Below are 24,027 nucleotides of genomic sequence, written 5' to 3'. Positions count from 1 at the left end.
TAGCGAGTATCCACTGGAATACCTGCGATTGTCAGCCATTATAAATTCAATCCACGAACGCTTGATAATTGTGCCGTGGGGATTAAGCTTGAAATGCACTTATGCGGCCATTGTGTTAAATATGGATCTTTGAAGTAGTTACTGCATACTTGTTGTGCAATCTTCTTCGATGTGGAAACCGTTGCATTTCTGTCACTTGCAGTGCAAACGATACATTCTATCAATATCCGATGCCTCCGTATTCGCGAGGACAAATATTAAGATTTTTCGTGAATATCTGACTGTATCCCTTTGAGGAACATAATGTTAAACAAAATAAAAACCCTCGTTGCACGGAAGTCTTTTTATTATGAAAAAGCTGGAAGACGAATGTACGTTTCAATTGTTTAAAATAACTTCAACTTTTTGAGGTTAGAATTCCTGGCATGTATAAAAAGTTAAGCAAAAACCACAGTTTTTAACCACAAAGAAATATTACACTAACTATGTTTAAGTACAATACAATACATGTACAATATAATATATGAATCTGCAGGAAATTTTTGAAATTTGTAATATAGATGTTAGGTTATTATTGAAACTATTTATGTAATTCATTGATGAATTCAAATTCAGTTAATTATAAAACCATATATGTAGCCCTATGAGATTGTAACCTACCTATAAAAGTAGGAATACTTCTGAACCCTTAATTTTTCTTGAATTTGATATTCTTTTAAAGCAACGATTATACATAGTAGAAGAATCTTTTATATCTCTAAAGTAAAAAGTATTATCAGGTGTGATAATTCGTTAGAACAACATGAAACAATAGATCATTAGGAGATGAAGTTTGTCGAAAGGGTTGGAATCAGCGATAGAAAGCGGATCCGCGTGACGTTAAAGCGGACGCGGACAAAGCGTTGGAACGAGGGGAAGAAAGAAACGGAAGAGAGACAGCAGATCTCCTGGAATCCCCTAATTTGCTATTTCGACATTCCTGGCGAGCCGTGTGTTGAGCTCGTTCGTGGGACTTTACTCGTGAGAGGCTGTTGCTGATCTATCAAAAAACGCGATTCCGTCGGCTCTTCTTCTGTGGCGAAACGCGGGACGATTGGTCCAACTATGGGAACCAGCCGGTTAAAATCTACGATGAAAACCCTTCAAAGCGAAGGTATTTTTCGTTGATCAACGAGAATGTCTATAGCGATCGAGATTGTACAAGTTTTCGCGAAATAATCGTGCACGTATTTTTATATTTCATTTGGTATGAAATGGAGACATTTAGAGAAATAATAGTTAAATTAATAAGTATTTTATAATTAAATTTGGAAGTATTTTTGCTGTAAGCAAATAAAAACTTCCTCAGAGGCTTGCACTGAGGAAAATTTTTTAAATAATTGTTCTAGTATGATCAGTTACTTTATTGTTTTCAAGCATTTCACTTGTAATATAATGAACGATCTTAATTATAATTGATTTCTAAATGTATAATGGATCGCAGAGTGGCAGTACATTAATTTATTAAAACGAATAATATTACATTTATTGTACTATAACTTGCATTAAAATATTTCTTAAAATGCCACAAAATACACGATACAATATAAACTCAATATTTAATTGGGATCAATATGACGTTGATGAAATAATTAATGACGATAAATTAGAATCTTTTACTATAAATATTTAAAAACTACTAAATCAATATACCCAATGAATGATATATCATTGGTCGGTGATACAACGTATTACTTACTAAATAATTTTCAATGTTACTATTTGCTAATAATAACGTACATAAATAATGTTACATACGCTGAAATACCGATCACGCAAAAGACAGAAATTCAGTCTTGTGCTCTCTGTAATTTAAGACAGTAACTTCAGGAATTAATTGCCACACTGACAGAGAGGGTAACAGAAATTTAAAATCAATACTAATAGAAAGAAATATATTTACAAAAAATTTGTATCGAAAATTATCCAATATGGACCAAATTTTGCAAATAAACTCTTGTTTGCAAAAGAAAATATGCGTGAGAAGGGTTTTTTGTAACGCGAAAGAAAATTTTTTGCCACTTTTGTCCTTCCCTATATCACCGACAACGTTTGTTAGTATGCGAACTGTTTTGAACACATAATCTTAGGACCCAGAGAATATATTGCAAACAGTATAAAATCAGTACTAATAAGTAAATAATAAATATACAACATATTAATCAATAAAATCGATGTTAATTTAATTAAAAAAAAATATAATGGAATATGTGGCGCCATCTCTCCGGCGAACAAGGTGAACTACACACTTTTGAAACTGTTCTTTTGTTAGTTCCCATCTTCTGTCAATAGATGGCGCCATGTGCATTGTTTCCGGTTTAATTTAATTAATACAATAGATTTTATTATCTTAATTGACTATAATATGAATCGATTTTTATCGGAGTATAAGATCAATTCCAATTATGTTACTTTACTAAACTGTAATCAATTTTTAACCATTCTTGACCTAATTAGCCTAACAGTTTCTGTCTTATGTGGTCAACTAACGGTAGATGATAAGAATTAATTACACTACAATTTCGAAAGTGTGTAGTTCTTTTCTTGACCGACGGCTTTAATAACAGAACTCTTTTTAACCGACGACTCTGATCATCAGCACCTGGCATTCTTATTTGCCGTCATCTAGCCGCAGAAGATAAAAAATCATTCATTGATTGAGAGGAATATACACGATAATGAGTATGCGAAATTGTTAATTACTCACTTTCTGAGCACAGTCTATGCACTTTTATTTTAAAAGAATATTCTGTAATCCCTCAGCTACTTTCTCGTATCATATTTGTTCGGATTTTTAAAGAAATTAATTAGTTATTAAGTAATGACCTAAGGTCAGCCAAGGTGACAAGCGGTATATACGATTACATTTTGAATAAATAATTACACGTTTTGTGGATATATTTTGCGCACTTTTATGATTGAAGAATGGTCAGCAATCCATAATTTACATGGTTCAATCATAAAAGTTCATAAATAATGGCCGGGTAATTAGTAATTAATTATTTTGTGTCAGCATTGCGGTACGTATACGAGCCGCCTATGTCAATTCTACAGCGCATGCAAAGTGCAATATTTTGGTATTTTGGCGACGTAATATGGTTCCTGAGGCATTTAGAAACAAATTTCTATTAGGGTTTGATGCGTTTTGACGCCTAATAAAGCCAGAAAATCAATTTTTGTCGAATTCGATCCAAAATGGTACAGGTGGCGCTATCAGCGGCGAGCGGCGGAATTAAGAAAAACTAAAATTTTGATTTTCTCTGAAATTAGGCAATTTTACGTATTCCTGAGGGTCGGAAATTGTTCTGTGACCTCTCTAGAACCTATATAATGCCACAAGAACCTCCTCAGAGCGCCAGGAAAGAAAATAAAAAAATAGGCCAAAACATGGACTAAAAAATTGGCGTCCATCTAGCGGTGAAAGTTGGAACTACAAAAATATAAAAATGAGATTTTCTCGAAAATTAGCGAACTTTGAGTACTTCTGAGGGTCAGAAAATGTTATGTGATCGCATTAGGAGCAAAATAAAGCATTAGAAGTTTTCTAAAAGCTTTAATAAAGAAAATAAAAAAAATGTCATTTTATGGAGAAAATTTGTGCCGCCATCTAGCGGCGGAACTGCGAACTAAACTGAAAAAAACGTATGTCCGAACACGCAGTAAAGGGGATAGATAAAAATTGAATTTTTGGGCTTAATAGGCCGAAAAGTGAATAACTTATTCAACAAAAATTGCTCTAAAATGTCTAAAGATGCATACTACGTCATCAAAATTGCGAAACATTACTTTTCATATTTTTCCTTAATGCGTGTACTGGCATACGTTTTTTCAGTTTAGTTCGCAGTTCCGCCGCTAGATGGCGCCACAACTTTTCTCCATAAAATGACATTTTTTTTATTTTCTTTATTAAAGCTCTCAGGAAACTTTTATTGCTTTATTATGCTCCTAATGCGATCACATAAGACATTCTGCGCCTCGGAAGTACTCAATGTTCGCTAATTTTCGAGAAAATCGCATTTTTATATTTTTGTAGTTCCAACTTTCACCGCTAGATGGGCGCCAATTTTTTAGTCCATGTTTTGGCCTATTTTTTTATTTTCTTTTCTGGCGCTCTGAGCAGGTTCTTGTGGCATTATATAGGTTCTAGAGAGGTCACAGAACAATTTCTGACCCTCAGAGATACGTAAAATTATCTAATTTTGGAGAAAATCGATATTTTATTTTTTCGTGGTTTCGCCGCTCGCCGTTGGATGGCGCCACGTGTATCGTTCTGGACCGAATTCGACAAAAAATGATTTTCTGGCTTTATTACGCATCAAAACGCATCAAACCCTAATAGAAATTTGTTTCTAAATGCCTCAGGAACCATACTACATTGCCAAAGTGCCGAAATATTCATTATTTCATTTTCCTTACATGCGTGTTCGGACCCCCATTTTTTAAGTTTAGTTCACCCGTTTCGCCGCTAGATGGACATCAATTTTTCAGTCCATAAACTGCACTATTTGTTCGTTTTGAACCTAAGTCAATAAAAAAAAAAAAAGAAACTGCACTATTTGTAATGATTTACTACTACGCATGGGGTCAAAGTTCAAAATTGACCGTTTAATTCCAAGAGTATATTTCAGCGCAGAGTGAAATTTTTTTCACCCCTTAAACCTAAGCGGCGAATTTTTAAAAATTCTAAAATTTTAAAATAAATTTTAAAATAAAGACGAGTGTCAGGCCACTGAAATGCTTTCAACTTCTTAAATAAGTTAATTTGCAATAGACTCTCCTCTTTCATATCATATTTACTTATTAAATTGTAGCTATTATGATTGCAAATAGTAACGTAAAATTCAATTATAGAGAAACGTTAACTTACATTTTAATATAATTTCTGGAATTACCTTCCTGAAACGTAAAGTATATAATATAACATCTTGCTTTAAAAAGTACACGCAAAAATTTGATTACTCCATTTCGAAAATGTCTAGTTTATTTATGAATTTCAAAATGTACAGTTTCTTCATCAATTGCGAAGTGTCTTTGCTTGCTTTTCCCAGGAAAATAAAATTTGCACTTGAGTGTATCCTGCTCGGTTCACGTTACTATTATTGCAAAGATGCTTAACCTTGGCCTTCATCTTCTCAGCGGAGAATTTCACCCGGGTCGGCGATAATTCGAAGTGTTCATATCGCGCGTTTATGGCGATCCGTTAGGCGTGGAAACCGGTTTCATTAAAGTTTTTACGAGTCAACGTTGTGAAATCAGAAAAATTATCGCCTTGCGATAACTATGCAAAATATACCGTTGTTCTTGAAGAAAAGTATCGAACTTGTCAAATTGTAGATCAAGTGCCCATGAACAGCTCATGGGTTCCATTGTGCACGGTCAACAATCAAGTATACACTTATGAAATATAGTCACCGTTTCAATTATTTCTTTATACTCATTTTCACATTTACAAACTTGTAAAACCTTTCTAATTTCAAAAGGAAAATTTAGGAATTTACAAAAATAATTTGCTTTTCTGTATATCTTCATCACGTGACGAATCATGGAATTTAAACTTGATTCATTAAAATTAAAATTTTGTTCAAATTTGCCCTAAATTAATTCGATATTAGTTCTTTATGTTAATTCTATTCATGACTGCTATTTGGAAACAATTATTTACAAATTAGTAAATCAATTTATTTTTAAAAGCATGACAGTCATATACAGCTATCAAGATGTACTGAATTATTGGATTGAACATGAATTTTTAATTTCCATATAGATATTTCCACCTGAAAATGACAGGTATCCCCTTGATATCAAATTCACTCATTAGTAAGTCGTAATTAGTTATTCTTGGAAATTCACAATGTTGGCGTTTCTTAACAACAACGTATATGTCTAAAAGTACAATACAACCGTTGCTACGTAACTTGCATGCTCATACGTCATTTAGTCGTCGAGTGCAATAAAAAACAAAATCTTCATTGATACGATGAAATCATTTATAAATACTTCTGAGACATCTCTATACATAGTTATATAAAATCATAAATGATTAACATTTCTTAAATCATGTTTATAAAACACTTACAAACTCTTACAAAATCACGTTTTATTTATTACTTAATTTTGAGATCAATGAAACTAAAATTTCTTTTACCGATGTTAAAGATAGGTTCGAAGTGAACGATCAATTTAAAAGTTACGATCTATCGAATAAATTGAATGATTGCTAATTTACTTTTAGTGATTAAATTAAAGTTTGAACTGAATTTCAAAATTACAGTCAAATTGAATCAATTAAATTCAAAGTTAACCAGCACTGAAATTAACTCTACAATTAATCAACTCGGCGATGAACTTGAATTACCTTAGCAATTAATTAGACCAATTTAAAACCCAATGGAAGATTTAGATTAATTTAATAATTAATACGAAATTTCAAGGGCATGACTCCCATAACTCAAAAGAGTACTAAAGTTTCTTAATTATTCTTCCTCGTAGTTGCATAACTGGTATCCATAAACTTGATAAGGATCGTCACCAGTTCGACATTGTTCGTATATTACGGGAAGCTCCAAGAAAAATGTAAATGTACACAATTCGTCTTAATCATTATTTGTCAGTCAAGCTGTGCCTCGTATGCATAGAGACGAGTATAGCCAACGTTTCTCTGAATTCCCAATTAACTGCAACTGATTTATCGAGCGACTATCCCTGACACGCGGCAAAACTTCAATGTCAAAGAACCCTACCTTGTACACGTGGCAAGCGGTTTATAAAGTGATCCTCCAATAAAATGATAATTATGCACTGATAAAATTTATGACGTCCGACGTAATATATGTACATACGTGAATTCATTAAATTTTGTGGCGGTTGTTTTTTAGTAATTCAAAGAGGACTGTTGGTTTGACTGAGTTTGAATTATGGAGAATTTGGGGATTTCTGGATTTGAAGATTTGGAAGATTGCTGGATTTGGGGATTTCGGAATTTAGAGAATTGGAGGACTTCAGGATTTGGACATTTGGGGATTTCGGGATTTGGAGAATTCAGAATTTTTTGATTTGGAGATTTGGGGATTTGGGGATTTAGGAATTTCTGGATTTGGAGAATTGGAGGATTTCAGGATTTGGACATTTGGGGATTTCGGGATTTGGGGAATTGGGAATTTTTGGATTTGGAGATTTGGGGATTTGGGGATTTGGGAATTTCTGGATTTGGAGATTTGGAGGATTTCAGGACTTGGACATTTGGGGATTTCGGGATTTGGAGAATTGGGAATTTTTGTATTTGGAGATTTGGGGATTTGGAGAATTGGGGAATTTCATAATTTCGAGATTTGGGGATTTCTGGATTTAGAGAATTGGGGAATTTCGGAATTTAGACGTTTTGGAACTTCTGGATTTCGAGAATTGGGGAATTTCGAGATTCGGAAATTTGAGAATTTCTAGATTTGGAGAACTGGGGAATTTTAATATGTAGAAAGCTGGGAATTTGGGGATTTAAGGAAATTTAAGAACTTGAGAAATTTGGGAATTTGGTAACGTGTCGATTTTGGGAAATTCAGAAATTTGAGAATTTGGTAATTTAAGGATTATGGAATTTGAGAATTTAGAAATATAATAATTGGGAAATTTGAGTAGTTAGGCAATTAGGATTTTTAGAACTACAGAAATTTGTAAATTTTCAAGAATTCCTAAATTTATCAACTTCAGGAATTGAAGAAATTGGGAAATTTAGTTTTATTAATCAACCTATAAATTTCTATTTGAAAAAAGAAAATTTTCCATCAAACAAAATACACAGTAAATAAAAATGAACTAAATAATCTAATTGTGAAATTTTTGTAGTCACACGTCTTGAAAGTTCGTTTTTATCATTAATTATTTATTAGCTTTCCCAAACGAGATACGCTCTACTCTCTAAAGATAGCGATTGGGGGAAGAAATTTGTTTTGAGGAAATTTAGGTTCGAAACACTAATTGACGTAGTATTGTGTCCGAGCGAAACAGTAGAGCATCGCTCCTTCCTTCGTCAAACAAAAGTTTGTAAATGGCGTGTTGCACGCCATAACGCGTCCTGAAACAAAATCAAAGCGACATCGTGACTGAATCTTGCACATAATTTACGTTTCTATCGCGATCTTTCGATTTTCAAAGTTGTTTAAAAAAATAACAGCATTCAACGATCGATCGTTAGATCTGATAGGTTCGTAATCTTGTGACGATTTGTGTATTTCTGATCGAGAGTTACGTGAATCAAGATGAGTACTGAGGAGCCAAATTTCGCGAACACCAGGACCCTGCATTTCCAGAATCTCGACTTGGGCGACAACGTCAAAGTGGAAACTCCTCGATCGGAACGAGTCAACATTTTCGACAACGTTTACAAAACGACAACCACTGAAAGGTACGTTCTCTTCTTTTCGTCGAATCAGCATTAAATTAAGAGATTGTATTGCAAAGCAGAATAATTCAACAAAAATTATTATTGGGGGAGGTGCATAGTCTTTTTTCTCAAAGGGGGTGTTTGTTCCTTTTTATTTGAATAATTATAATCTTATTATATTGTGTGTTATGTAACCTTATTGCAATTTCGTATCTCCTAATAAAAATTTCCAAGGGGGAACATATCTAATAAGCGCAGTTACCCTATTTTATGATATTTTCAATCTTACAATAACATGTTTTCCGTAATTAATCTGTAACCACATAAGAATTAGTTCCTATGCAGAATTAAATATACGAGGGAAGAGGTGATTACTTCAGTGCAAAATAAACAGTAGATAATGAAAAAGAAGACCATAATGTTCTTCTACTTCTCAGTAAAAATATAAGAAAAAGTCCTTTTTTCTACACAAATAGAATCGACAAATCTTTTTACATTTTACCGAATTAATTCTGGAAATTTAATAGTATTTTATTTATTTCTTACTCAGAATTTAGTTTGCTATAAAATAAAATGCCAAACTACAAGTTAGCAATTGAAGCCCATATAAAATCAAGTGAAGTTAGGTTACATTGTATAGGTTATGTTTAAGTTTTCCTTAAATATAACTTATCTATTATTATTATTGAACCGTCCACCAGTATTAGAATATCATAAAATAGTCATAACAGAGACATTAATTAGAAATAATGTCATTAGTAGATTACTGCCTTACATTAACTATTTCAGAAACGTTAATGATTGTTATTAGTATCATGAGGTATTTACCAACATCGTTTCTGTGATTTCACTTTAACACGTTGACAGCCACGTCGCCCATATATGGGTGACACTTAAGTTTATACTAATCTAACATGTATATTATTAAAAATTTGTTTACTTTCCTAAAAAATTGTCAAATCAATTACATGGATCTGTGAAAAATAAATGCAAGATATTGTGGAAAATATTTGGTATTTATTAAGAATTAAAACACTGCTTGATGCAATTTTCAATTGTTTCAGTGTGGTAATCGAGACATAGCGATTTGTGTTAAACATCGATTTCAAAATGACATTGACGTTGCTATACGATGATTATAGCAATTAGTGCAAAGTGTATCGCTGTTTCAAAATTTGACATTGTTTAACAATATCTATAAACGTGTTAAATTTCTAAATTTTCAAACTCCTGTTTTTTCAATTTCAAAATTCCCAAATATGAAAATTAAAAAATTCCCAAATTTGAAAATTCAAAAATTCCCAAATATGATAATCCAAAAATTCTCAAATATAAAAATCCAAAAACTCATAAATTCTACACATAAATACACAAATAATATATCACAGTAAATATTGAAACATTAACCCAAAAGATCCATGCACCAAAGATTTCGAAATGTTCATACACAATGAATATCTTCTTCCCGACGAGCTCATTTCCCTTTAGGTGTTATTTTTTTCTCCGATCGGTGAAAGCAAGAAATGTCTGCTTTCGAAAGGAGTTATCAGACCTTTTACGACTCATTTGAGACTTGAATTCACCTCGTTAGCATCACCGCCGGTATTTCTTTATAACGGAACACAGAGAACGCATTCGAGCACGAACGGTGCAGGTTGCATTTTACGGCGCGGTTTATTATACGTTGCTTTTGATGACCAGCAAAAATAAACACGTAAATCGTGCATTAATCTCTTTCTTGTCGTCTTAAAACGAGGATAATCAATTCTAGAGTTGAATTTTTAGGCGTAGCTTAAGAAATTTTTAATGGGGCAGGTGTTTGAACGAAAAAACCTTTCGACAAATTTATTTCGATAGATCCTGGATTTTATGATGAGGGATATTGTATCTTGATTATACTGTTTTAGTACTTGACTGTGTAATGTACCGATGTCAAACCATAAGTTGGCGCGCGAAGAGGTTCAGGTGTTTAGAAGAGCTGCGGCACTATTGGTCAGAATCTCTATTTTTCTGAATCTTTATATTTTTGAATTCCTACATTACTGAATTTCTACATTTCTGAATCTCTATACTTCCGAAACCTTGTATTTCGGAATCTTTACATTTCTGAATCTCTACATTAACGAATTCCTACAATTTTGAATACCTACATCTTCAAATCTCTCTATTTCCAAATTCTCACATACCCAAATTGCTATATCTTCAAATTCCTACATCCCCAAATTCGTACATTCCCAAATTTCTACATCCCCAATTTACTACGTCCCCAAATTCCTACATCCTCAAATCGCTATGTCTCCAAAGTCTCACATACCCAATTTGCTATATCCCCAAATTCCTACATCCCCAAATTCTTACATTCTCAAATGCCTACATCCCCAATTTACTACGTCCCCAAATTCCTATATCTTCAAATTGCTATGACTCCAAAGTCTCACATACCCAAATCGCTATATCCTCAAATCGCTACGTCCCCAAATCACAACGTCTTCAAATCACTATGTCCTCAAATCACTACATCCCCAATTAGTCAGAATAGAAAAATGGACGCCTATCACACGTATTTTCGGCGGTATATTGACTCTCGCGATCACACACCAATTACAACAACAACAGTCGACAAACGTCTCAAGGATAAGTGAGATAGTGCTACTTGCGTCCAGCAGTTGTTAAAGTCATCATTATTCTTATTTGCCCAAAATGTAACACTAAAAGTGTTCACGGTGGGGATAGGCTTCTTCTACTTTGATTCGACCTCACGCCAACTCGTGGGTTCACATCTGTACAGGATATCTATGTGATTATTTGCGATATCAACCAAAAAAGAACGTTTTACGTAGGCGTTTATCTTTTGAACTGGTAAAAAAGTAGCAGTAATCTTGTTCATTAAAAGTTATAATTATCTTAAATTTTTCTAGAGAGTATTATATAATATAAACTCGTGAAATATTCATTTATGCGGTTGAAACGCATAGTACAAATATATTTGAAATAAACGGAAGCATCAGATTAAGTCGAAGCAGCAACGCCAGCCTAAGTAAACGAAATAAACCCTCGAGCTAAAAATAAATAAAGTTCAAAAGCTAAAACTATGACCAGTCTTTGAAGAGATCAAAGATTTTCATGAACTAGAATCGAATCACATTTTGTAGCATTGTTTGATAGAAAGGCATAAAACAGATTAAACGTTGTATAACTTCTGTTAAGACTGAGCGTTGATAAACGTGGATGTGATCAAAGGTTGTTCGGAAATCCGCATCTCTTCCTAAAATATCTTTCTTTTATCTCTTATTTTCTTCTTTTTTTAATAGACATTTCCGATCGCGTCATGATATAATGAACTACACTTATTGTCGATGAATCATTCGATCAAATCTAAAATTGGAGAAGAAAACATTTCTACGATAGATTTACAGCGAGACGATCGATCATCGTGTATCGAATAGCTTGTTCGAACAACGACGCGATGAGACGACGAATAATCCGACGTTTATTATGCAAATGTGAAATAATACTTTGATCTTTCAGAGATATGAGGAACCGGAAGAGCCATTTTGGTGGAAGGGTTATGTGTAATACGATTGACGTTCAATTGTTAACTATCAATTTTTAAACGCGGAAATTTCATATATTTTAAATATTTTTGGATTATAATATTTTAATATTTCTTAGTTTTCAACTTTCTATATTTCTTTTTAGGCTGAACAACTTGATGATTTGTAAATTTGTATATCTGAAAGGATAATTTGCAAATTTAGGAAGATTAGATTTTAGAGTCTGAAATTAGAGAATTGATCATTTCTATGGTTCTAAATTTTCAATTTTAAGAATTTGTATATTTGTATAATTGAATATTGAATATTTCTATATTTACAAATAACTATATTTATCAAACTTGTACATTTAAAAATTTACTACAAACTTTATGAAATTTATTATGAACTTGAACATAAATAATAAAATCTCGCTCAGTAATTAATTTAACTACCATTAAATAAACCCTTCGACTTGAAATTGTCTCATACCCGTGTACAGACGTTGAATTTGAATAGAAACAATAAAATCTCGCACAGTAATTAATGTAAACACCATAAAGTAAACTTCTCGACTTGAAATTGTCTCCGACTCGAATGTACATGAACATTCGATCCGTTTTGTATCCTTGAGCATCATGCAGCGATCACGATCCGAGTTCGGTTAGATCGTTCAAATGCTTCGTAAACATCCTTTAATTCGTAGAACAGCGATGTACGTGTGTAGCGCGTGATTATTAGGGAAACAGCAGAGACACGAATGAATATTCATGGTTGTCGAACGCGTGGATTCGTGGTGAGTCCTGTTCATGCACACGGACCACCAAATTACGCGGTTCTAACGCAAATTACGATTTACGTAAGCTTCGCGAGCGACGCTGGTAAGCGAGACTACAAAAGTGAAACGAAACCGAGAATCCGACCACGTAGTCTGCCGGATCGGTTAATTACCTGTGAAGTTGAATTCTGTTAATTACCAGTTCCACGGTTACGGCCAATCAGTGAAATTGCTCGTACCGATTGTGTTTAGAATGGAGGACACCGAGTAACGCGGGTGAAAATCACCCAGGTAATTCTTGCTTTTTATCGCGGTATTGTCCTCGGTGAAATTTGCTAATGAAGTTGATAAAACACTGGCAATTAGACTTTCGCTATTGTGCCGATAAACGTGCAAAAAGTGACGGAGGAAGTATAATCGGGAGCGAATCAAGAGGAGGTAGTAATTAGAGGAGAGGTTCGCTGGTTTCTAGGGATTTTGCAGATTTTTATCTGAGAATTTCTTAGGTTTGTATGTAGGGATTACATTTGATGGGTTAAAGCTTTGGAGGTGCAGGAATTTGGATATTTTGGGATTTAGGAATGTATGGATATGGGATTCTAGGGATTGGGTGTAGGAATATGTGGATGTGGGAATATGGAGATTCAAAAGTCTGGGTACTCTGAGATTTTGGAATTTATATATATGGGATTCTAATAATTTGGGAGCCTAGGAATTTATGGATTTAGTGATTTGGACGTGTAGAAATTTGAAAACATAGGTAATTGAGGACTTTGAGACTTGGGGATGTAGGGATATGGAATTGTAGGAATTTCAATATTTCCAAATGGAAATTCAGGAATACTGGAATTTACTATAGGTGAATATATGTATTTGAAGACAGTGGAATATGGGATTCTAGGGGTTTTGGGAATTTGAAATTTGGAGACTTAGGGATTTAGGAATATGGAAATACTGGAATTTGGGAACTTGGAAAGTTGAGAATTTGGAAAATTGAAAACTTGAGAATTTGTGAAATTTAGAAATCTAAGAAATTGAGAAATTAAAAATTTGAGAATTTAGAAACTTTATGAATTTGTGAAATTTGGAAAATTAAAAATTTCTCTTACGACACTAACAAAATATTATCAAATACCAATTTTGGTATAATAAATACGATTCTTCTAATAACAAATAATTTAATTGACCACTAAAAAGACGATAATAACATAATTAAAATTCTATTCAGATTACATTTCTTTTACTATACTCACCAGAATAGCTCCCGTACAAATATAGACATAAGTACCCACTTTAAATTATTATTCGGTGATTTTAACTCCGACTAAACATACGTTTGCCATAAAATTACTTGAAATCATTCGGAAGAATATATTCGAACGTATACCTAACATGGTTGGTTTTTAAGCCACTGTACCGTTTTATCTCATTAAACTTGCTAACCAGTTTCATTTGTCATCGAAATACTTTTCGTTCGTTCGACTCTGGCTCCGTTTAACTTTCTGGGGAACGTGATTAAAATACGGTTACACAACTTTGCAAAATTTGTGGTGGTAAAAAATTTGCTGAAACTGGCTACTAGTATTGTGTAATAATTGCGTGTTTGATATTCGCAGTGGCTAAGACCTTTCAATGCTCTTAATTAAATGTATTATAGTTGTAATTGATTACACTCCTTTTATCAGAGAAAACATTCGGTGAAATATCTTAATTCACAAATTTTAATATTTCTAATTTGCTAAGTTCTCAAATTTCCAGTGTAGGAAATTTAACAATTTTTAATTTCTCAAATTTCCAATTTGGAAAATTAGTCAATTTCCAATATCTCAAATTTCCAATTTGGAAAATTAGTCAATTTCCAATTTCTCAAATTTCCAATTTAGAAAATTAGTCAATTTCCAATTTCTCAAATTTCCAATTTGAAAATTTATAATTTTTCAAATTCCCCAGATTTGCAAATGTCCATGTTCCCAAATCACTAAATTTTCAAAATTCAAAAATTTTCAAATCTCCAAATAACACTTTTCAAATTTCTAATTTTTAAAAATTGCAAAATTCCTAAATAATTAAATTTCCAAAATTGTAAAATTCCCAAATAATTAAATTTCTAAATATCTCGGACCTCCCCAAATTCCAAAATTTCCCAATCTCAAAATTCTCAAATTTCTTAAATATCCTAAATGTCCAACTTTTCAATGCTATCAATTAAATTTATTGCAATTGATTAATTAATGTAACATACTGAGACTTTTACCTAATGATCGGTTGTCAAACTGTTAATTAATTATTGAACGTACAGCATTTCAATTAAAATTACGTCCTATGTACAGAATCATGTACAAATCCGCATAAATCACGTTGATTATCGTTTGCGCCCTACCGATTGTTCTGAAGCTCAGGTACAAATTGATTCAGATTTGTTATTTGATCGATTAGTTTGAGGTTAATAAGCTCCTTTGATATCCCGTTCGAATTTGACGGATTAGGGTGACATTTAATGGATTGAAACTATCTATCATCAGAATCAGATAGATCAATTCGGATGTCAAATCATCCAAACTGTTTATTGCCATATTCTATCAAATTTAAATAAAACTAAATTTTATCATATTGTTTCGTACAGAAAATTGTTATTCATAGCAAGTTTATCAACTTAATATTTACTAAATTTCTTTGAATTAATGCATTCCCAATTTTTTATTAATTTAATCTATGACTTTTTTAAACAACAAACGTCCTTTGAATATCACTTCATGCGCTTAAAATTGACCAAAGAAGATACAAGTTTATTTAACAAAATTAAAGATCAGAAACAGATGCTCTATGTTTATTGAACTGTGAAAGTGAGCTCTCAAAAGCTGCAGAAAAACAATCACAGTTCATCAAACTATCGTTTGATTCTATAGAAGTGAATACAAAATGTCTCGAATCTACTTTCAAACATAATAACAAAATTTCACAAAAATGAGATTCGAATTAATCATTGGAAGTTCATTACAAAGTACGTTTCATTAGATACATTGAAATTGGTAAAAATCACTAAATCTATCAATTAATCAATAACATATATATTCATCGTTAACATGCACACATACATATGTCCATATATTTATTTGAATACATCAGTGAAGAGTTTATGGGGGAACGTAATGATTTAGGGACGTAGGGATTTGGGGATAAAGGAATTTATAGACGTAGAGATTTGAGTATGTAAGAATTTAGAAATGTGGGTATTGGAGATTATAGGAATTTGGGAAAGTAGGGATTTGAGGATTTGAGAGTTGGGGGATGGAGGGATTTGGAGATGTAGAAATTTGGGGATGTGAGAATTTGGAAATGTGAGAATTTGGGGATACGAAAATTTGGGGATGTGAGAATTGGGGGATGGAGGGATTTGGTGATGTAGAAATTTGGGGATGTGAGAATTGGGGGATGAAGGGATTTGGAGATGTAGAAATTTGGGGATGTGAGAATTGGGGGATGAAGGGATTCGAAGATGTAGAAATTTGGGGATGTGAGAATTTGGGGATATGAAAATTTGGGGATGTGAGAATTGGGGAATGGAGGGATTTGGTGATGTGAGAATTTGGGGATATGAAAATTTGGGGATGTGAGAATTTGGGAAAGTGGGGATTTGACACTGTGAGAATATGTGCATTTAGAAATTTAGGAATATGGAAATTTGAAAATGTTAGAATTTAGCCATTTTGTGGATGTAGTAATTCGGGAATACACTGATCCGAAACTGTAGAGATTCGACAATATAAAAATTCAAAAGTGTAGAAATATAAAAATGTAGAGATTCAGGAATGCAAGAATTCTGACCAATTGTACCGTAGCTCCAAACACGTCAGCTCTTCACGCGCCAACTCGTAGGTCAGCATCGGTACTTCGATCTAAATCCTTCGTTCACGAAACAGAAAACTTCCCCGCCTAACCGAGATATCCAGGTTAATGATCCTTCTGCATTGAAACATTCAAACGTCTATCACGCGCAAGTAGAGCGATAGGGTAGACGTTATGACATGGCAGAATAATGGTGTATCGTTATCTTGGCATTTAATGATCCAAAAAGGTGAGCTGTAGTATCGATGGAAAGAAGAATACGTGGTGCCGATCCCTGATAAAACGGTCAATGCGACCTGAGCCTAACGGGATAACCTCGATAAACTTTGGTTGCTGGCGAGCTGAGAAGCCACTCCTAGCAATGTTGACGGTCAGTGCTGGATTAAATAAGTTGTGGGTCGACTAGGTGCCTCGCTTGAATTCGAACGCGTATTTCAAATTTGGGATATTTATCATAGGCATATGAGAGTAGAATAGGAATGAGATGTAAAATGTAAGGATTTGACGATGTGGGCATTTGGGAATATGAGAATTTGGGGATTTGGGAATTTGGGAATATGAGAATTGGGGGATGGGGGGATTTGGGGATGTAGGAATTGGGGGATGGGGGAATTTGGGGATAGAGGGATTTGGGGACGTAAGAATTTGGGAATGTGAGAATTGGGGAATGGAGGGATTTGGGGATGTGAGAATTTGGGAATGTGAGAATTTGGAGATAGAGGGATTTGGGAATGTGAGAATTTGGAGATAGAGGGATTTGGGGATGTGGGAATTGGGAAATGTGAGAATTTGGGAATGTGAGAATTTGGAGATAGTGGGATTTGGGGATGTGAGAATTTGGAGATAGAGGGATTTGGGGATGTGGGAATTGGGAAATGTGAGAATTTGGGTATGTGAGAATTTGGAGATAAAGGGATTTAGAAATGTGGGAATTAGAAAATGTGAGAATTTGGAGATGTGAGAATTTGAGGATGTGAGAATTTGGAAATGTGAGAATTTGGGAAAGTAGGGATTTGGCATTGTGAGAATATAGGCATTTAGAAATTCGAGAATATGGAAATTTGAAAATGTTAGAATTTGTCCATATAGTAAGTTAAGAATTTAGAAATTTAAAAACTTGGGGAAATTGAAGAATTGAAGAATTTAAGATGATAAGAGTTTAGGTATGTCCAAATTTAAGAATTAGGAAATCCTCATTAAACCCATCACCTACAATTACATAAAATCAAGGTCCATCTCATCCACCAAGAAACATTCTTCTAACAATCTCAATCCATCTGTTTTCCCCAATTTTACAGTTTGTATCTAATTACAAACTAGCTTTTGCTAATACAAGTTATTTGTTAAATACCTTATTACATTATCCAAACTTATGAATGTTGAAGAATTGCATATTGTATTAATATGGACATATTGTATTAATATGAACACATAAAACTGAAGCTGCTTAGGGTTCCCGAAAGTCTTAATCCGGCAATGATGGCACATTTCTGTATGCGTATCGCATCATGTACAAACTAGACGACCACGGTACACCAAGCAAGCATAATCGACCCGATTTGACTTATTCCAGTCGACTTGTTTCGATATAATTTTCAATGACGGCGCAAAAACGATGACTTCGAGGTTAATCGCGTAACGTAGTAGTTAGTATATAATTGTCGTTCATTTATCCGTTCGTGCATCAAACATCGTCTATCAAAGAGGTACACATTTCTTATCGTTCTTTTGATGATTCCGCCGAACAAACCTGTTCACAAACGATGTATACTTTCTAATGATATTTATTTTGATTAATAAATTCTGTTTGGAGAAAAAGGACGTTGCTTTTAAGCTGACAGATAACAAATTTAACAGCGGCTTAATAAGTTGCGAAGGAATGCGAGGGTCCGTTATGAAAATGGCACGTGATGCATATTCTTTACTTTGCGATACGTTCACAAGATTTAAGTATAGAAAATATGTATTTCGACTAGTGTAAAATTTATAATTTCTAAATTGCAAATTTTTTAATTATTAAATTGGTAGGTTGTCGATTATTTGAATTTTTGGGTGTTGAGGTTTTTGTTTTCAGATGTTTAGATACTCAAACCTTCAAATTACTATAATGTCCGAAATTCTCAAATTTTCTAACTTTCAGATGATTGAAATTTAAAAATTTCTAATTACCTAAATTTCCGTCCCAAACTACGAAATTCTCAAATGACAAAAATTTCCAAATTTCTAATTACCTAAATTTCCAAATCCCAAACATCAATATCCTGAAATGACAAAAATTTCTAAATTTCCAAATTTCTAATTACCTAAATTTCCAACTCCAAACCGCCATATCCTCAAATGAAAAAAATTTCTAATTTTCCAACTACCGAAATTTGTCCCAAACTACGAAATCCTCAGACGCCAAAAATGTCTAAATTTCCGAACACAAAAATTCTCGAATCTCCAATATCTCTCCAAGATATTTAAGCCTTCGACGTCTGCAAAACATTTCTTCCGAGCACATATTTGGCGAAATTCTCTTGATAAATTCAAACAGTTTTGGAAGCCATCGGTTCTCCCATGCAAATGGCACTTAAGGCGACGTTTGCGTACCGGTACAGAATCGTAATGAGTACAAGTCACGAATGCTAAAGAAGTTTCGTCTGAATCAACAGGATCGTTGAACATTCGAGATTACGGAGATCTTCTGTATCTTACGATCTGTCCGTCTCCTTCAGATCGTCGTCCAATAACATGTTAAAAGTGGAACGTCTGCTCTAGTGGGTTAACAAGTCTAAGCAAACGAACCGATGCTTGTAATTGTTACGCAAAAAAGTTTTCGTTGAACGTTTCTTCCTGCATCGTGCTTCGTAGGTGAGCGACTCGTATTCCCCGTAGCTAATTGCATTACGCGAACTCGATGTCCGTAGCCTTTAATTTTCTACGATCTTGTGCCGTACATCGAGTCGCGTGCAACAGTTATAACTGTATCTCGAGTTGTCTGCACTTCTCGCTTTGAATTGCATTCGACGCTTCCTGTTGATCGCCATGCGATCTTTCGTTTGCTGTAGCCAGGTGAGATACTTTATGCGTGAGATGCTGCATGTGTGAAACGCTGCATGTGTAAAGTATTGCATGTGCGAGACACTACTTGTATGAGATACTTGTTGCGTGAGATAAATCATGTGTGAGACACTGCATGTGTGAGATACTGTATGTATGAGACATTGCATGTGTGAGATAATACATGTGTGAGACATTGTTGTGTGAAATGTTGCATATATGAGATCCTGCGTGTGTGAAGTATTGTATACGTGAGACACTGCATGTGTGAGATAATGTATATGTGAAGTATTGTATGTGTTAGGTTCTGCATGTGTGAGCCACTGTATGTGTGATATACTGTATGCATGAGACATTGCATGTGTGAGACACTGCATGTGTGATATATTGTATATGTGAGAAATTGCATGTGTGACATACTGTATATGTAAGATATTGCATGTGTGAGATAATACATGTGTGAGACACTGTATACATAACATACTACATACGTGAAATACTGCAATTGTGAGACTCTGCACATACGAAATATTGCATATTTTAGATACCACATATGTGAGACACTACATATGTAGAATATTGCATACATAAAATACAACATGCATGGAACACAGCATGTGTCAAATACAGCATATGTGAGATTTTCATTTGAATACTTAAGAAAACCAGTGTTTTGCGAAAAATTGCTTATAACCCTCGTGATAGCCAAATTAGGAACGACAATATGAAAGTAGAACGAACGTGAAACCACGAATATAAAACAGAAGAATCCGTGCAATTTATAGTTTACATAAAATAAATATCGTTTGTTATTCTAGCAATATGGAAGTAAGTTGAGCCGGTAAGTGGTCGTTGCTTGACGACGAGCAGCATTATGGAGACAAGCTTTCGCGCGTCGAGTGCGAGTAAAATATCTAACAGATTGCAGATAGATCCTTCTTGCGACACCTTTCCACGGTGTGGTTTCTATGACAATTTAGATTTCCCTGACATCAGGGTCGTTTTAACGGTGTTCGTGATCTTCGGTCAACATACGTATGTACATACGTCCAGAGAGAACTTTCTTTCGCATTTCACGAAACGAATCCGTTCAACTGCAACAGTTACATAATGTCGTGTGGTAAACTTTATTTGGCTCTTTTTATGAATACCAGATTTGGACCAAGAAAATAAGACGGTGAAAGGAACTTCTGTCTGGTCTGCAATTTCATATTTTTAGTTACAAAAATAGAATACATATAGAGAGATGTGCATACTGATAAAATTACACAAGAACGTATGAAAATTTAATAGTTTAAAAAATTTTATTATTATGGACACTTTTATTTAAGAACTCTGACACAGAATTTGTGTTGTGGTCACTCTATCAGTAAGAAACATCACGAATCAAAATGTACAAATATTAATTTCGATAATATTCAGCTATTTTTAAGTATTCTATACAGAAATTCTAACGTTATAAATAGTCCATCCATCCCTGTCATTTCAAAACTGATATCGCATTGTCATCTCGTAATGAACTCGAAATTTATATCACGTGCCATGACACGAACACAATCGTAGTAACGAGAGGAGGCAAAAAGAACGTCAGTCTCGAATCGACTTTGATTCTTGATCTTCCTTTAACCGCAGGTTCTTAGCACATTCGATCAACGCCTGTTTCTTTTTATTTCGTCCATCGGTTATTAAAACGGTGCGTCAACCAATAATCGATGAGATTTCTTTAATTAACATCGACACACTTCGATCGCGGTTCACCGACCTTACTCCAGTTCGACTTCTTCGTCCTCGGCACATCAGCTGCGTTCAATCGAGATATCGAGTTGCAGAACACTTGCAGGAATCGCGATTCGTAACATGAAATACATAACGATAGTGCCGATCGACCTTAGCCATTGTTGCGAACCTATTGCAGACGCAATCGATAAGCTAATCAATGAATTGCTCGAAAGAGGAGCTTATTATTGCCGGTGACCTCGATTTGAGCCTGTTATCGCAACGATGTTGTTGTTATTTTCTGTTTCGAATAACGGTACGATCGTTATCGAGCAATAACGCAACCGGTTGCCAGCCCGATGGACGATTTGATTGAATTATAAAATTGATCTAAAGAACTTGATTTTTCTTTGATGTCATTTATGTCCGTGTTAATTCATGGGATATTAAAGGAACAAAAGATGTTAATTCCACCTATCCATATCTATTCGTATCTATGAATTCATGAATTCATATCAATATTCATATATGTATATCCAGATTTGCTAAGAATTAGAATGAGATAAGAAAATAGACATTTAGAGTTACAGGTATTTAGAAGTATACTTAGGAAATGTGCTTATATGGTGAATACAGAAATGTGAAGATACAGTTAGTTAGAAGTGCGGGAATTGAAAGATGAGACTTGAAAATATAGTAATTCTGGGAAAAAAGTCCCTTGAAAATATAGAAATTGAAGAAAGTAAATTTTAGAGTACATAAACCAATGCAGAAATTTAGGAATATAGACATCTGGAAAATATAGAAATTTGGGATGTAAAAATTTGCAAATATGGTCATTTGGAGATACAGTGATGTAATAATATAAAAATCTGAAAAATTAAGAAGAGTATAAATATTCTACTTGCAAGCTCTTAATAAAGCTCTTAAATTTACATTACGACATTCAGATCTAGGGATCTAGGGATACTGGGATCTGAGGACATTGCAATCGAAGAATTATTAGAATCTAAAGGTATCAGTATCTAAAGACATTATAATCTAGCAGTGTTGATAGCATTCTACCTTTAGGTTAAAAAAATAAATATACTGTACTCTTCTATTGTACATATAACTGCAAAACCAATTAATCTCATATCCAATTAAATTCTACTACCTCGTTAGGATTAAACAATTATCAAGAATGATTTCCGAGTAAATAAAAAAGGCTCTTGAACATCTAAGCGATGTCCTTACTTTTTTAAACGACTCTATCTACCTTTTGTGATTGGAATAATAGACAAGTTATTCAGGTTAACGTGAACATTAAAATACGTTCCTTGAAGTGTGACTTCGTTTCCATTCTTGCGGATGATAACGTAACACGTGGACTTCAATTGCTCGTTTCACGATGTAAAGAACAATTTCTGCGAATTAGGAAAAGAAGGTGAAGGTTGAATAGATCAGCAGGTACGATCGTGAGAACGAAACTCCAACGTACCTAAGCACCGTGTTATCTTCTAAACACGATAATTACTGTTTCTAGTAAATTACGCGCGTGGTATGAATATACGTATCTATGCGTTATCGCGTAGAGTTGACAGAGTATTACGTTTGTTTACAATTTGGAATGATAACTTTCTTGTTCGTGTCACTGACTTTCTTTTTTAATAATATTTACGCGCTCATTCGGACGAGAAGCTTAGTGATAAGAGACATATTAGTATTACGGCTTTAAGATTTTGTTTTTTGGTAATTTGTTTGGTTTTATGGCGGAAAGTTACTACAGGTACAGGATGCGGTTTAGGATTATGTTTGTTTCGTTATTAGGACTATTGACGTGATAATATTTTTAAATTTTTCAATTTTACAATTTTTCAGTTCCTCGATTTTTTATTTTTTTTCTCAAATTTACAATTTTACAACTTTTCATATTCTCAATTTTTTAATTTTTCAATTTCTTTATTTCTTAATATTTTAATTTTTTAATTTTACAATTTTGTAATTTCTCAATTTTTTTATTATTTAACTTATCAATTTCTCAACCTTTACAATTCCTCAATTCCTGAGATTCTTAGCTTTTCCATTTTCCAAATCTTCACTTTTTCAATTCTTCAATTTTTCAGTCTTTTAGTCTCTGAATTTAATTTTTCAATTTCTTATTTTTTTAATTTTTCAGCTCCCTAATTTCTAAATTTTTTTTCATACAATTTGGTATTTTCAAATTACCAAATTTTCATATTTGAAAGTTTGCAAGTTATCAAATTGAAAATGTTATATTCTTGAAATTGTAAGTAATAAATTATATCTATTAAAAACTGATTAGCTTGTATAAAACACATGCCACAAAATGCAATTTTAAATAAAGTACCATAAACTCTCATTATAATACCATCAACACTTTGACAGTCACATATGTGGACGACGCTTAAATTTCCATTAGAATTAATCATCTATCATAAATAATTTGTTCAGTTTCCTAACTGGAAGTACACATAACTTGCAACTATAAATAATAAATATTACAAAATATTGTGAACATATCTTGTAAGGTTCAAGATAAGAATACTACTTAAGATTTTCAACTGCATCAATATGGCAGTCAACGTGCTAAATAAACTCCCACACTAATACTTTCATACCATCGTAGGTCAAGTTTACAGAAGCTTAAAATCAAAGAAAAGATATCACCGATACCAAGAATATTTCACTTCCAC

At 33.5% G+C, this 24,027-nt stretch overlaps 1 protein-coding gene across 2 annotated transcripts in view; it reads left to right on the top strand.

Annotated features, from left to right (window-relative positions):
* Nucleotides 1-8,034: 8,034 nt before the first annotated feature.
* Nucleotides 8,035-24,027, top strand: part of Nep2 (M13 family metallopeptidase neprilysin 2) — a 54,015-nt gene continuing 38,022 nt past the window's right edge. For both annotated transcript variants that reach the window (XM_012280680.2, XM_012280679.2), the window contains exon 1: nucleotides 8,035-8,437. In XM_012280680.2, the coding sequence (XP_012136070.1) occupies nucleotides 8,292-8,437 (146 nt within the window). In that variant the 5' untranslated portion in view covers nucleotides 8,035-8,291. The remainder of the gene's footprint in view (nucleotides 8,438-24,027) is intronic.

This window comes from Megachile rotundata, chromosome 1, assembly GCF_050947335.1.
Source record: "Megachile rotundata isolate GNS110a chromosome 1, iyMegRotu1, whole genome shotgun sequence".
Lineage (NCBI taxonomy): Eukaryota > Metazoa > Arthropoda > Insecta > Hymenoptera > Megachilidae > Megachile > Megachile rotundata.
Note: the sequence above shows the minus strand (reverse complement) of the source record. Positions and strands in the feature narration are given on the sequence as shown.